Below are 16,582 nucleotides of genomic sequence, written 5' to 3'. Positions count from 1 at the left end.
TGTGTCTCATCAGTTACTGCACTGGCAACACCGGGGAAAACACTGCATTTTGTTTAAAAAAAAATCTGAAAAACTTTAAAGCCGCGTTACCTTAAAAAAAATTGCACCGTTTTTAGTCATCTTTTGTTGTTGCCTTATTTTCATTTATTGTATCTTCGAGATATTTTCAGATTCGCACTTGTCAACTAGCTTAGTGTTCAGGTAGCTACGCCCTTGGTAATAGACGAAAAGAAAAGCCTTACAATGGTGGAAATCAGTTGTTATAATTAAATTCATAGTTTTTTTTTTCCTTCTCAGGATTATGTTACTAGGGAAACAATTTATGGCTAACAAAACTTCTTAAACCTCCCCCCGATGATAGCTATTTAATAAAGCATAGCAAAATAAAATGATTAAAAATGCCATTTCTCTCACTTTGACAATTCATAAAAGAGATCTGGAAGAAATTAAGGCGACGCGGAATGTGTGAAATGAGCATTGAGCTCTGAACAATGCCGCTACAAGGATTGGTCATCAGGGTTTGTGTTGACCCTTTAAATTTATGCAGACTTTGCATTTAAATCTTAATCGTGACCTGGGTGATTATTTCGACTGAAAGACTATGGCGCCCAAAGTCCCACCAAATGGGAACAAAGTGGACTCCGAAGCAAAATGTAAGTTTTGTTTTGTAACTGTCCCCCACCCTTTTAGCGTCACTGATAAAGTCGAGCCGTTCGAGGATGTTTTAAAAGGCTTTCAGTGTGACCAATGATGTGTGAATAATAATCACATCACTACTACTTAAAATTTCCTACCAATTCCTCTTAGAAATTAGATGTTTTTCAACCCAGAGACAGGGAAGAAATAACAGCTCAAAGAAATTAAGAAAGCTTATCATTTAGTCAGTAGGGAAACGTGTGAGTAACACAGCGATTGAGCATATCCTACAAAATCCTCGTATTTAAATTAAAGAACAACAAATTAAAATTTCCGCATTATTTACTACGTTCGTAGGGAAAGTACACATTGTACATAACTGATGCCACGATATGGCTCCCTTTTGTAAGCAAACCTTAAAGCCGACAGTTCTTAACGGCAGTCACTTTCCGAATTCACTTGTCGCCTGTTGTTCTTTCGTCGGTTTATTTGTCCTAAGTTATTGTATACGTGTATTTTTAAATTTTAAATAAGATCATTAAATTTCAAGGGTGACTAACAGCGGGTTGAAATTAAAGGTATAGTTTGAGCTCCATATGAATCTTCAGCCAGCCACTTGCATACTTTTTTTTTCACGGTGTTATCAGTTCTTTCTTAAATTTAAATTGCTCTGCGCATAACCTAATTAAGATCTCGTACTCGGACAAGAGTAGTTTAAAGAATGATTTTAAGTTTAAGTTTAAATGTAACACCCCGAGGCCTAGGTGTTTTTAAATACTCATCAGTGTTAAATAAAGCTAAATATAAAAAAATTAGTTGTTTAACCGTAGTTTAGTAAGAAAAGTTTAAGTTGCTGCGCTATTGCTGTGCATGTAGCATGACGAGTGCACGAAACGAAATTAACATTGGACGGTACCATCAATAACACCTCATAAATTTCACGGCAAGTCAGTCGCGATCGTGTCAAACAGGAACAATCTTCAGTGACCTGCGCTAATAGCTTAACATTAACTTCTTTCTGAGTCAAACACAAAAGATTAGTTGAAAGAATACGAAAGTGCTCTAAAATGTATCTAAGAAAAGTAAACCACTCAGTGAAAACGTCGTGGCATAGGCCAACTTATGGAGTCTTTATGGTCGGGGGTGGAAGTGGAATCATGAGTCATGAATCATGGTTACAAAACATGTAAGAATCATGAATCCTTGTTTTAAAAACTTGGGAATCATGAATCTTTATACTTCGGCTCCGGAATCATGAATAACGAGACTCTGAGAAAAGCTCAACAAAATACACGTATGAATTAATTGCGTTCGATTCAGGGAATGCAGGATATGGCGTTTACGAGAGTCCAATTTTCAAAAATTTTTTTGTGGGGGAAGATGCCACCGCACCACCCTATATAATTCGTGCTTTCAGGACTGACAGTCCGCTTGTTTCTCCAGTAACCTTGTGCTTAATGTTCAGTTACAAAAAAACTCCATGCCAAGACAAAACGAATGATGATACCAAGTCTGAATGAAGCAGAAGTTTGAACACCAATTAAGTCAATAGGTGATCAGAAGTCTTCGTGAATCATGAATCTGAATTCTTGTAGGAATCATGAATCACTGAGGCAAAAACTAAAGGAATCATGAATATTAAGATTCAAATGATTCCGCTTCTACCTCCGATTATGGGAGTTGCTCGCTCTGGATTATGGCGGGCTCGTGATCTGAGAGATACTAGTTGTGAAAATGCCACACGGATGTAAATAAAGTGATTAAAAATGACAAAAGCAGCAATTTCAACGTTCTAATCTTAAAAATATATGCTCCATGGTCGTTAAACTGTCTTGAATGTTTTGAGGCATGGCAAGTTCTGTCATCAACAAACACAGGTCAACCAAGCTAGATCATCATGAGCGTCGGTCGGGAATGTTATTGCGTCCTGACCGTCCGAGTAAGGGTTTGTATAGGGAAGAAGTGATAATTTCTGAAACCTACAAATATAAATATAAAAACGGCTAGCCCTACTCAAGTTGTGTCCTTCTTCTTTCCTGTGTGGTCCACAATCGTGCCGATTTATTGTTATTTTATGGGTTTTAATTCTCTTCATATTCGTTGGTTTAATACATCAACAATCAAACTAGACAATCCTTTTTGCCCCATAGAACAAACTGTTGTAATCGCCTATTCAGCAAACTGACCGTATATATTCAAATAAGCGCCCAACCTCGAATTAGCGCCCACCTCGAATAAGCGCCCATCCTAAAGGCAGAAAAAAGTTAATGAGCCTCGACTAAGCGCCTACCCCCACCCCACCCTCCTCCCCCTTCCACTCAAACTCAAATAAGCTGTATCTGCTTCTCGGGCGACTCACCCATTTGCCAACGTTATGATTTCGGACATCGAGGAGGCAGCACCAGATAATTCACTTATGAGACACACTTAATGAGATTGAAATTAGAATTAAATTAGTACTAATAAGAGACTTTCCCGAAGAGGGAATTTTCGTCAGTGTATTTTACAGAAACCTTGCTTTGTTATATACGTCTTCGCGTTTTGTTATTACTAACTATATATCGTTTTGTTTCAAAATAAATAGGCTACGCCTGCTGAAAAAGGGTACAAATTTAATAAGCGCCCAGCCGCGAATAAGCGCCCAACTCGAATAAGCGCCCACTCTCAAGGTCCAAAAATTTAATAAGCGCTCAGGGCGGTTAGTAGAATAAATACAAGTAGGCTCGTTTTGCTCTTCCCTGAATAAATTTATAACTCTACTGGTTGTGCCTGAAAACAACGCGCAATCAAAACAATTTTATGTATTTTGGTTAATATTGAAATAACCCGTTGTAAATATATTCTTTTTACAGCTGAAAACCTCACGCTTCTCGACAAAGGTAAGGCAATTTTTTTGTGAATGTTTTTAAAAATGACTTGAAAATGTTCAGGACCTCCATGGAGTGTGTTCGGCAATCTTGTCCCCATAGTCTTCTGGCTGTTTGGTCAGAGCCAGGAGACTCTGGGTACGACGAGTCTGTTCGGAGGAAACCGGTCGTTTCGATACAAGTGGTTTCGACATGTTCCGCCGAGGTTCATCCTGACTCCCAGTTAAGCGGAAAAATCGTTCATTTCGCTGCCGAAACTGGCAACGGAACCTATTTTATGACCTTGGTTTATTTCGTTTTCCATACAGAATTAAGGAATTTTTCTTACAACTGAAAAAGTCATGGAAATAGATTTTTTGGAAATAATAAAATAACAACAACAAACAAACAAACATACAAAAAAAACAGTTGTTTGTCAGAAATGTAGCCTACTCACCGCTAACCCTCACACCCTTTTAAAGGCTTCGGTCCAAAAAGGCACTATGTTCAAGGCGCTAAATGGTAAAATCATGTAAAAAAGCATATCCCGACTCAAGACCCTGAAAACCATCCCCTTTAGGCCATATAAGGGAGTGCACCCCCAGGGGGTGATCCTGGGAGATTAACGAGTTAATAACTGTACGTAGCCGTCTCCTCAGGAAAGCCAGGAGGAGACGGCCTCTTAAACTTATTTAATAAAAGCCTTTTTTATCTAAAGAACAAAAGATAACAGCTGGTCGGCTAAAAACCAAACAGCTGGAAATAGCGTTGGCATCATAAAAGCAGAAGAGATGGAGCGTTAGTATAAACCTAGAGTAGGCTTAAATTGCCACTCATTTTCTATACTGAAAGTAGGAAAAGCGGTTTTACTCGTTAAAACATCCTGGAGATGTTTTAAAAAACGTACGATTTCCAGGGCAAAGCAACCGCGACAGCGACCCGGACTACTGTCACGCAACGCAGACTGTCACACTCTGCTCCCCAGTCCCTCGCTTGCTCTTGCTTCTCTTGCGTCAAGACGAACTGAAAGTTGTGCTGTCGGGATGAACAAAAACATATATTGTCCTCTTATCCGGTAAAGAGAATAATTCACCGGCAAGTAAAAGCCACTGAATCGGCTGTCGTTTTCTCAAGAGACAGTGTTTTTATTGGCTTATACATAATTTATAAACGTTTTGATTCACCTGACAACTCCTAAACATGGAGATGGCCGAGCAAGAAGACGGTGAGTCTGCTTATTATTTTAATCTAAATCCTTACTTTGTATAACGGTGATAAGAATTTAATAGAATATCAATTCATGATCAGCAGATTGGAGCAGAAAAAGCTGAACATTTGCCGCTGCGCTCGATTTGTTTGCCATTATCTGTCACCTCAATCGGTCACTTTAATACGCTTAAGGTTTGTGTGTCATAGCGCAAGAGCTAAAAACCTGCCTCAAAAGTAGCGTTCCAAAACTCGTTTGAGCGAGAATCCGACATGACGTGCGTGCGATTTAGGGGTTCTGTTTTCGAGGTCCTATCACATTTCAAAATTTTACCGAATTTTAGCAAAGGTCTTCACACGTTTTTTTATTTCATGAGCATGATTCCCATGTTGAAAGTCTTGAACACCAGGCGAAATGTACTGTGAGTTTTATTATCTAGTCATTATGGTGCCAGTTTCTGATCTTATTACCTTGCATGAATCGACACGCAACAGCTAGAGCCGTAAAACACCATTTTCTTAGCCGTTCGTGCACGCAAAGGCACATTTGACTTTTTGTTTACAACAGCTTCCTTTTATAATTTATTCACAATGTGGTATAAGCACGTCTTGTTGAATATGTTGTTAGGAATCTGTCAGTAATGATGAGCCCAGTGAACATTTTGTTTTCCAAAAGTACTCACTGGTAAAAAATGAAACTAGATATAAGATGAGACACTGAACTTCTAGCCTTGAAGGCTTGTAGGATCAACATGAGCCAAACAAACGCCCTTAATTGACATCTTGACAATACTGAAATTTACTTCGTGTAGAGCACTGACATTAACATTCAACTATTTGGGGCTAATCGGTCAAGAAATATTGTAAATTTTTAAAATTTATGTTTGAAAATAAGAGTTTTTGCCTGATAAAGAGCACCTGCTGACTTCTGATCAATAACCAGTTTCTTCACCAAATTACCTTTTGTCTGCTTGCCAACCCAAAGGAGAATATAGCATGAGATCAACTGTCACTGATGGCTCTTTTTACATCCATTGCCTCAACTAGGATATTAAACTTTTTTTTTTTTTCTTTTTGTAATATTCATGAGTTCATCCAGAACTGCGTTTTTGGTGAACTTCGAGTTGTGTAAATACTGACTGTGTAAATATTATCAACCTTTTTGACAGTTCTGGTTTTACTCTAATAATTAGATTGAAGCCAGAACTGTTAAATACATATTAAATTATGTAACATGAAGTGTGCAAAATAAGAAGAGAAAATATTAAAGAGAAAGGAAAAAAAAACACATGACTGTTAAGTAAGGGTTCCAATGAAAAGGAAAGATCTTTGTACGAAACAAGAAAATATGCTATGTACAGGGGTGTGAGCTGTGATTTTTCAGTACCTCTCCATGTACCTTTTGAATAGAAACTGATTTGGGGTTAGGAATTGTTTCCTTATGGAACCGGTTGAGATATTCATTAGAAAAACAGGTGGGGCTATTCATTGGACAACTGGAATTAAAGGCCTGAACAAGAGCAAAGTTAAGCTTTATTTGACCACAAAAGATATGTGTTACTGTGCAAAATGTTACAATGTAAGTGTAACAACCAAGGAAATGATTCTAAGCCCTTGTTGTGAAGAAATGGATGAGCGTTGTGTGTTTCTTAAAAAAAGACGCTGATACAAGTGTCATAGTTTATGTTGTGGGTCACTGATCTTGACCACTTTTATAGTATGATGACTTTCCTTCCTTAAATACCATGTGCAATGTTAGTCTGTGAGGAGGCTCACCTGCGTGAAGCTGGCAAGAAGAATAGGGTGAGGAAAAGTAAGCCTTCATGCAGGCTATACTTTTTTTAATTCTTGGCATAATTTTCCAACCAATGTAGTCATGTAATTATTGGTTAAAACTGACAGGCTTTGACAGGCTACATTGTAAATAATAAACAAAACCCATGGACAGTGGACATAAACATTAACACATTAAACTTTGTAAGGAAAAAAGCATGCTATGTTAAAATGTTACTGTGTAACACTTGCATATAAACCTGTGGATTAAGAACCTCCTAGCAGAAAATTTCCACTTTATTACCCAAAAATGCAAGAACCTGTTTTAGCCAAGCAAGGTGAAGCAGGTTGTTATATTTAGGTTATTATGGTAAACAATTTAATTAAGGGGTAACTTTGATATTTAACAATATTAGTTCATGCGTCAGCGTGCGTATGTCGAGATATTGAGCACGCGGGAAGTTTGGAGAGCACGAAAGAGGCGTAAGAGTAGCACAAGGCACAGCCGAGTGCAACTCTAGCCTCTTGAGTGCGCTCCAAACTTCGCAAGTGCTCAATATCAACATCAATGATCAATGCAGCAGTTAATTTAAAATGTTATTATTGTAGGGCGCGCTCAAAGCAGTACGCGTCAATGTTTACGTGACTATGTTTTTTTTCCTCACAGTTAAGCTTATGTTTTTATCCTGAAACTGAGAGAAAGTCCACTCTAAAATGATTGTAAAATCCATATTTAGGTTCCAGAAGACTATTAATTCACCGAAAAATTGTTATTTAGAGAAAACAACTTCGCAAAGAATGAGCTCACGCCATAGTCCGCACAGCTCGCGGAGATGACGACAACCACAACACTCACCTCTTTTCCTTACTATTGGTTAGCAAATTCAAACGTTTTCTCTTAAATTTCCTTATAAAACACATGGTAAACCCTTCATTGTGTACTGCCGAGTTATGGATGCACTCAGGAGACTCAGGATTGCTAAGCTCACATTAACAACTCGAGGAATTACGAATAGTTTATTGACATCATCAGCGTGCTCAATAGGAATATGAAGCACACTCGCGCTATTGAATTTGATTAGGCGAATTTTCTAGCTATGTTATAATGAATATTTAAGTATAACGAGAACATGTTTTACCAAACTGTATTATATGTGGCAGTCAGGTTTGTTAGAGTCATAATGATACAATCGTGAATAAATACTGGATTTTTTAAGGACCAAGTCAAGTTTATTTATTTTTCTCCTAATAAACAATCTATTATCTCCCTCATAAGAATTTAAAGAACCTAATAGACCATTTGCACTAAGAGGTCATGTGACATCGTTTTTATGAAAATGAAAGTTATATGATTTTGCCTTCAAATTGATTAGTGGGTCATATCCTAGACAAAATAAAAGTGATTTGGTTTTTCAAACCTGCACCATTGTCTTGAAATGGGTAAGTTTGTAGCTGGTCACATGACCAAAATGTGATTTTGAAAATTATGAATTACTTCCTTCTGAATGCAAATTTTGCACTTAAACTTCAAGGAAAATGTTGAAAAAAAAAATGATGTGGTAACATTCACAGCACATCTGAGCGTAACTATCAAAAGTTTAACAAGACATAAGCAAAAAGTAGTTTTGGCCACCATGTTGGAGGGCAAGAGTATGCCCTCCAATTTTGCCAATTAGTCGCCCTCAATCGCTATGGAACTTAAAGTTGTAAGCAAAGAAATTACATGTAAATGACAAAATCAGAGATCTGAGACAAACAAATGTCTCCTGAGCATTATTTTTGAAGTTGCAAGCAGCATGGATCAACTTTGAAAAACTGTTAGGCTGAACAGTTTTCAAAAATGCTAATTTCAATCCGTTTCAATCTTCTTCAGTTTTGCCCATCGGTGGCATCTGTTGTTTCTGTTATGTTATTTTATCCTGCCTTTAAAGTTTTAAGCGGTTATTTTTATGTTTCTCTTAATTTAAGGGGCATTTTGTAATTTCCTAATTTGGCTGAATTTCGTGACACAGCTCCTTTAATGCACTTTACTTTCTGACAATTCTTGTTTAGATTTACCTTCTTCTATTGGATAGTATCATTTACACCTTGAAAGAGGCAAAATATAATCAACTTCCCATGTGCAGGCTTACTTTTCCTAATTGCTGGCTTTGTCGGCTTGCTGTGATGGCAAACCTGCTAAAGTTTTCCCTGATCTCACACAAGTGAGCCTCCTCACAGACCAGGGCTGCCATTAGTATTCGGCAGCCGCCTTTTTTGGCAGGCTACTGCAGTTAAATCAGCGGGCTACGTAACAAACGTATAGGAGCATTTGTTAGATAAATGCCCGGTTCTTTTTTTTAAGAGACTGGCTACTTTTAAACCTCAATGACAGCCCGGACTATTTGTGCATACATAGATTTTGGGATGTCCCTGCAAACAGACTTAACCAGACGTTGAGTTTTGTTTGTGGCGCAGTCTAAATTCCTGACTGAGATTAAATGTTAATGACCTCAAGGTCATAATTTGATCTCTGTTGTCAGTTTGTTATAGTCAGTGATGAAATACTTGTATAAGTGGTTCTAAACTCAATTTGTCTAAGCTAGGAAGTTTTTTGCTCAAACCAGGGCTTCTGATATTTCGCGTGGTCACGAAGCCATGAAATTCAGGTAAAACCGCGAAATCCCGCGAAATTCACAAAAATGTGCAAAATACTGCAAAATTCGGTAGAAATCTTATCAAATACATGTCTCTACAGCAATTTTGAAACTTGTCTCAGCTACTGGGGGTATTTACTTGCTGTAAACGCACCAATTTATGTCAAAACTTCTATGCTGGTCTGATCAGTGCAAAACCGATCACTTTCTAACGAAATTTGCCCTGAAAATAACCACAAAATCTGCCGTTTTTTTACCGATTGCTTTATGGCCAAGTTTGCCCAGAAAATTCCCGCGAAATTCCCGCGAAATTGGCCGATTCTTCCGCAATTTTGTCCCTAAAAATCCCGCGAAATTTGACTTTTTTTCCACGACTTATCAGAAGCCCTGTCAAACTGCGATTATTCTCAAAAAATGGTTCTTTACCTGATTATACTCCCTGAATTTTTCTTCGGTCAGTCCTATCACCTTTCAATAACTAAGTTGTTAATATTGTTAGTAGTAATTATATTCCCACTTCTACTGTTATATTACTGTTTTGTGTCTGCTTTTTACAGGTTTAACTGTATTGAAACAGTCAAATGCATCCAAAAAAATCTGAGTTTTAGTTACCGGTATTTGATTTTTTATATTTCAGGAAAGAAGAGAAAACGTGACCGTGAGTTCAAAGGTCCTATTGCTGACAGGTACATTTGTACATTATTTTTGTGCTTGTTTTACACTAGATATTGGCTTGACTATCTGCCACTGAGTCCGATCTTTTATCATCCCTTATAGCCATTGTTGGTCAACAGCCAGCCAATAGGTTTTTTGGTGGACGTGTTCTTTAATTTTTTCTCCAATGAGGAAGAGAGAAAGGAGTAGACTTTTTGTATCTTTTGAGTATCTTTCATTTAAACCGTTTGGTGACTACTAGCAAGAGGCCAAAAAAACCACGTACATTTTCACCAAATCCTCTTTTTTGGACTTTTTTGGCTGATTAGCATGGGAATGGCTAAAAATTAATGTATTATTAGTTTTGCAACTTTAAGGGATATTTTAATTTTGCATTTGCATACACTGTAAGCCAAAATTTGGACTTGTTTTGTTCTTGTGAATCTGTTTAGATCTTTCTCTCTCACTCTCTTTTTTCCCTTTGCCTTTTATGATCAGTTTTGTTGTACACTCTATCATCTTTCTTTTGCTTGGAATTATGGCTGTATGGCTATAACCTTCTAACATTGGAAAGGGACAAATTTAATCTGCAAGAAGTAGTAGGTGAATAGCAAAACTGGTAGTGGATTTTTCCCCAAAATATGTTTCTTGGATTTTTCTGTGTAACTGATCTGTCTACATGTAGATTGGTTAAAATTTTTGAAAACAAGGTATTGGTGGAAAGATCTATCATTGCTGATGTTGCTGCTCTCCAGCTTATTAGCTTAAACTAAAATCTAATTGGGCTAGGAAGGAGAATAGTGTTATGCATTGTTCCACGTGGAACATAAAGGCTACCAAAGCAATCCTCAAAGGTTTAAGATTCTACTGTATTCTACTGTACACGGTATTTAGAATCAGTCCAAGGTATTTAATTTACCTTTTCAGTGTTATAGTGTTTAGGTTTTGATGTTTTCAAGGTTTCTGATCAACTTGTTTTGTATTCTGAATTCAGGTCATGTACAGATATTCCCTGCTGTATTCTATTTTTAGCCTACATTGTAGGCATGATTATTGTTGGTATTATAGGTAAGTTATGTAATGATATAACAATTCATATTATCCTTCTAACTTATCGTAAGTTATGAGTCATACCCTGCCTAGCATTAATAGTAATTATTGATATCAACATTTTCTTTGTTGTTTTGTTACAAATCCACTCTATTTTTCTGTCTAATGGGTGCAATTTCTGAATGCAGGGCTCAAAAAACTTTAATTTTATCTTGCCTCTTTGACAATAAAGCAGTTTTTACTGAGTTTAAGATGCCCATTGCAATAATATTTGCTTGCTTATCTGAGTTTACTTCAGAGTTAGAAAAAGAATGTTCGACATTGTGTAGTTCCAGAAAATATCCAGACCCCCACCACAGAGGGAATTTCACTTAGGACCCCCCCACCTCCCTGGATTTTCCATTTTTGCAGGGAACTGATGGCCCCCCCCCCCCCCCACCCCTCCGGAATTTCCACAGGTATGACAAAGACCCCCAAACCCTCTGGAAAAGTTCATTTTCACAAGGAAAGACTATTACCGCAGAAGAATGAAGCCATTTATTGCTAGTACACAACCGTTTCCCTCAGAAGCTTGTATGCTCCTGTTTCCATTTATTTGAGTGATCTCGCAACATTAAAACACACAACACCACCACAAAGTAACCTAATCTGCAATGTTTGCTCATCCTTTACTTTAAATGAAACAGGTAAAGTTAATAAGTCGGTTATATTTGCGAATTTACCTTCATCACGGCAAGTTTACGATTTGTTATTCATCTTCATGGGCGTAATGTTGATAGAATTAACGCCATTTCCTGCGGGAATGCAGAACAAGTCAAACTTTCAACCACAAAATAAAGGCAAAACAAAGAGAAGAATAAAAACTCTGAATTCTGAAAAGATAACAATGAATACCCCCTGCATCTTGAAGGGAAACCAAGTTCAATTTACTGTTTTTCGATCAACTCATGCGACGTGATGTGTGATGGCCATAATGTTTGGTGAAATCAACACCATTTCAGCAAGAATTCGATCACGAACGTGCCACACCTTCAACCACAAAATTAAGGGAAAATGAAAAGGAGAATAAAAACTCTTCATTCTAAAATGGTTACAATGTATAGCTTGTGCTTCGTGAAGCAAAATTGCCACTCTACTGTTCTTCAATCGATCAACTGACATAACGTCATGTGTTGCACGAGTAATGGCGGCCGAATATATGAGCATGTGATAAAACAAGTTCTAGTTGGTCTAATTCCTTTGAAATTGCATCCAGAACGCTTTTGGAAGAAAGGAAATTTGGTTAAGATCAAAAGGAACCATCTTAAATGAAATATTTCAAGTTATTTTATGTTCTAAAAATGATCTACCAGGTCGGAAAGAAGCAATGTTCGAACTCAGGTCGAAAATGAAACGATATTGGCCCCCTGGAAAGTGATTTGATCGTCCAACCCCCCTTCCCTCTGGAATTTCCTGGGTCTCTGATCCCCCCAGCCCTTGGAATTTCCAATTCCCTCCGTTGTGGGAGTTGGGATATTTTCCGGAACCACACATTGCCAGTCTTGCTTATTGAGTAAGTACACAGTAATTTAGATTCAACCTACAGCTGTAGGTTGATTCTCAAGTGGGGGCCATTAGAGAATAACTCATGTAATATTCATTAACAGTTTTTCTTTATGGGCGATAAGAAGCCCACAGTTTGCATTTGTAAAGCTACAATGAGGGACAAATGTGTTGACACACTTCCGTAAAATTGCCCCTTTTTGCATAGTGGATGTACTCATCCCCTTCCCCTGTCTACCGCAACCCCTTTCCCCCAAAATCGATGTTGAATTTTGGGCCCTCAAGTCTCTTTTTTACTTCAGACAACATTGATTCGGGGGGTGAGGGGATTTATGGTGTTTAAAAAGAATGAAATAATAAATAAATTAAATGTTTGTTAAAAGCACCCATTTAAACAAGTGTGTCAACTACTTTTGTCCCTGATTGTAGTGACTACAAGAAGTAAAAATAGGTGTACTTCATCTTTTTCTTTCAGCCTTTCAAGAAGGGGATCCAGACAGACTTCTTCTACCCACTGATTCTAATGGTAATCAAACTAAAATACTGAATTTAATAAAGGCATATAATACTCTGTGATCTCAAAATTCATGCTGTGATCACTGATGATGATAGTCTACACAGTCATGATAATATGCTACTTTATGTCTTGTCTTTTTCTGGAGTAATTAATTAAAGATCTTTATCTTTGATGTGTTAGGCCTACATGTAGGCCAAACATCGAACTTTTCATGAGATGGATCAAACCCTAATTTGGGTCAACCTAAATTAAGTTGAGATGGTCTGCTGGGTCAGATGTTGAACTTAGGACGTGTCGAACCAATCAACTGAACAGGGCTTCTGATTATTCGCGGAAAAAAAGGCAAATTTCGCAGGATTTTTGGGGACAAAATCGCGGAAAAATCGGTCGATTTCGTGGGAATTTTCAGGGTAAACTTGGCCGGAAAGCAATGGGTAAACAAACGGCGGATTTTGTGGTTATTTTCAGGGCAAATTTCGCAAGAAATCAATCGGTTTTGCGCTGATCAGACCAGCGTTTTTAATGTTTTTCTAACAGAGGACATCATTGCTCTTTCAACAACAATACACTCTAGAAATGAACCAATGGCAAAGCCTTTAACATCATGGCTAGTGCCCAGTTTTTCGCAACATAATCTACGCCTTGTAGTTTTGGATCTTTGTTCATAAATTTGCGAGCTTACGGCAAGTAATACCCCCAGTAGCTGAGACAAGTTTCAAAATTGCTGTACAGACATGTATTTGATAAGATTTCTACCGAATTTCACGGTATTTTGCGTATTTTTGTGAATTTCGTGGGATTTCGCGGATTTACCTGAATTTCGCGGCTCTGCGACCGTGCAAAACATCAGAAGCCCTGACTGAATCAGATCAGAGATAAATTTTCTCCCAAAAAAGGCTAAATAAACATTATGATACAAATTTTTTAATTTATTAGTTAAGTTCTTCACATGTGAAGATCAACATTAATTTGTCCTGGAGACGATCGTTAACTGTTCTATCCGATCCATCTGAAGCGGACGGATAGAATGTGTTGGACGATCCAAACTCATTCAGGGGAACTTAACTGCATGAGCCAGACCTTGAACTTTCATGAACTTAACTTACTAAGTTTGGTTCGTCTCATGAAAAGTTCGACATTTGGCCTAGACCTTATCTACCTGTAAACTGTAAATATGGATTGGAAACATTAGAAATAACTGATTCAGTACAGATTTAACACTTCTGTTTTGAAACTATTCAATATCAAATCATCCTGTTAGCAGGGCGGGGTTTTTAGCATTTCCAGAAGGTGTCCATAATGATTACTCAGGCATTCACATAGTTGGATTGTGTACTTTCCCAAAAGAGTTTCTCTTGGGGAAGTAAACAAGCCAATATTACAGGAATATGAGCAACACAAATGACTTTCTAAAAACCTTGCTGGATGGAAACCTCTGTCAGGAAGGTAATATTAAAAAAGCAGACTAAAATTTAAAATCCTGAATTAGTTACATGCAGGTATATATTGTGCACTCAGCTTTTAGGCAGTTTAAGCTAATTATCTTCAGAGTATTCTACAAAAAGATATATGTCGCTTTTAATGAAGCAACAAAACATGATTAATTTAAGTCACAAACAGCAAAAAAATCAGCTGGAACAAAAATGTGTAATGGACTTCTTCATATCTTAAACAAATCAATTGTTAAATATTTCTTTGCAGGGAATACATGTGGAAAGGGTAATCACCAGTAAGTATCAATTTTGATGTGCATTTTAGTGTTGTCAAAAGTAACCGGCTGCTGGCGAAAATCGCCACCTTCTTGGTTAGTATGGGCCGGCTACTCTGCTTGGCATTTCTTTATCGATGGCATTTTTTAAATAAAATATCCCTGGACTGGCCGCTTACTTTGACAACTCAGCTGTCTACTTCAAAACTTTCTGGCAACCCTGAATTTAATAATTTATTGTACCTTAAATTATTTTTTTATATTAGTTATGCACTTTTTGAAATAGTACGTAGTTATTTATTAAACTAATTCAGTTATTCAGAATTAATTAAATCATGGACCCAAAGTTTTATGTAAATGGTATATTACTTATGCTTGTTTAACCCTTTAAGTCCCAACAGTGACCAACAACAATTTTCTCCTAACAATATTCATACACTGTCAAGAGATAAAGTTATGAGAATTAATAAAGTGATCATCATAGAGAAAATTCAACTATCTTTTATCAAATTCTCTCAACTAATTCTTTAAAGGAGATGTATGGAGGTCAGTTTGGAGAATTTGTTTATGGATATTGGGGCTTAAAGGGTTAAAGGGACTATGTCACATCATCTGCTTTCTTTTGAAAATGCTAAAATGTGTTGTACACATCAAATGAATTGCAAAAATGTTATGGCCTGATTTTGTTATTCAAGACTATATTCAGGCATTGAGGCTGTTTCCTGTCATCTGTTGCAATGGATAGAAAGGATGAACTCAAAACCTTTTCAAGTTTTAACACTAACATTGCTAAAATCACCAAAAAATGTTTAGCAATTAATGAATGAGGCAGAGTATTATAATTAATGAATGAGGTCGAGGTGGATAACACCCTCCTCGATCTGCTTAATTCTTCATATCCCACGAAAGCCGAATTCATTAATTGCGTTATTATTCATTCAAAATAATTACTAGTTTAATAAAAACATAGCTAAAACATGCTTACCTGCATCGACGTTAAGTTCATCTTCGATAGTGTACATTTAGGTTCGTCGAGCTCTGCAAATATTCTCCAAATAGTAGATGTCACCCTCGGAGTTGTCTTCTTGCTATTTTTGCCATGTTTTTATCTATTATTTTAACCAGTTCCAGCTGTAGTTCTTACTCTTGAAACGAGTGAAATGTCCGCCATTTATTTTTCACAACCAAAACAACTCGACCTCATCTCCAGGTCTTCTTGGTAACGGTGCCTTAACCTGTAGCAGGCTGCATTTTTGACCTCATTTCCTTGTTAAACAAAAAATTCTTCCAAATTTGGTCATCAGTAACTGGTTATGGCGAATTATGCGTGTGCTTTTAGCCAATCAGAATTGGGGAAATATTTTGAATGAATAATACATTATAGTTAATGTGCTCTCATGAAATTTGTTTAATATCTTCCTCTGACTGAACATTAGTTTATGTTTATGGGTTAAGGGTACTCAGTGAGTAATGACCACAGCACAGAATTGAACTGAAATAGCAATATCTTCATGGCATACACCTGTAGCCCCTTTCAGACCAACTTGATGACATGACTGTTTTTCTCTCTTTTTAGGGATAAAAAGTACCTTGTCTTCTTTGACATCAGTACATGTGTCACTAAAGGTGGAGACTTGGCACAGTTTGTTAGCATTCCTTCTTGTCCAACGCCCCAGGTGATTATGCCACCCATGACGGTTTGTAAAACATGCAGTGTAATGGTTCTCTTTTAAAGCGCTAACTACTGAAGGATAAAAACCAGGCCACTATGGGTTACAGGAGATGCTCTGCTGCTTTTAGCTGTTACAGGCTACAGTACATAACTCAGAAAAATTATACAAGTGTGTATAATGTTCCTCATCCCTTTTGCCCTATCAGGAACAGTCTATTGATGTGTGTACCTACATTGTCCTACAATGTAGGTAGTTAATGCAGCACCTTGCAATAAAAAAATTGTTGGATGATTAACCAACTTTAATCTACAGACAACTCTCTCTTAACATACACCTTTGTA

At 37.2% G+C, this 16,582-nt stretch overlaps 1 protein-coding gene across 2 annotated transcripts in view; it reads left to right on the top strand.

The window, feature by feature from the left end:
• Positions 1 to 483: 483 nt before the first annotated feature.
• LOC140937773 (choline transporter-like protein 4) overlaps positions 484 to 16,582 on the top strand; it is a 35,505-nt gene continuing 19,406 nt past the window's right edge. Inside the window, exons 1-7 of one of the 2 annotated variants that reach the window (XM_073387342.1) lie at positions 484 to 653; positions 3,489 to 3,515; positions 9,735 to 9,783; positions 10,746 to 10,819; positions 12,819 to 12,869; positions 14,562 to 14,589; positions 16,145 to 16,244. In XM_073387342.1, the coding sequence (XP_073243443.1) occupies positions 602 to 653; positions 3,489 to 3,515; positions 9,735 to 9,783; positions 10,746 to 10,819; positions 12,819 to 12,869; positions 14,562 to 14,589; positions 16,145 to 16,244 (381 nt within the window). In that variant the 5' untranslated portion in view covers positions 484 to 601. Of the gene's footprint in view, positions 654 to 3,488; positions 3,516 to 4,505; positions 4,708 to 9,734; positions 9,784 to 10,745; positions 10,820 to 12,818; positions 12,870 to 14,561; positions 14,590 to 16,144; positions 16,245 to 16,582 lie in introns of those variants that run through there. The other variant, XM_073387343.1, reaches the window with a different exon arrangement.

Source organism: Porites lutea, chromosome 5 (assembly GCF_958299795.1).
Source record: "Porites lutea chromosome 5, jaPorLute2.1, whole genome shotgun sequence".
NCBI lineage: Eukaryota > Metazoa > Cnidaria > Anthozoa > Scleractinia > Poritidae > Porites > Porites lutea.
The sequence above is the reverse complement of the archived record's forward strand: the minus strand, read 5'-3'. Positions and strand labels throughout refer to the sequence as shown.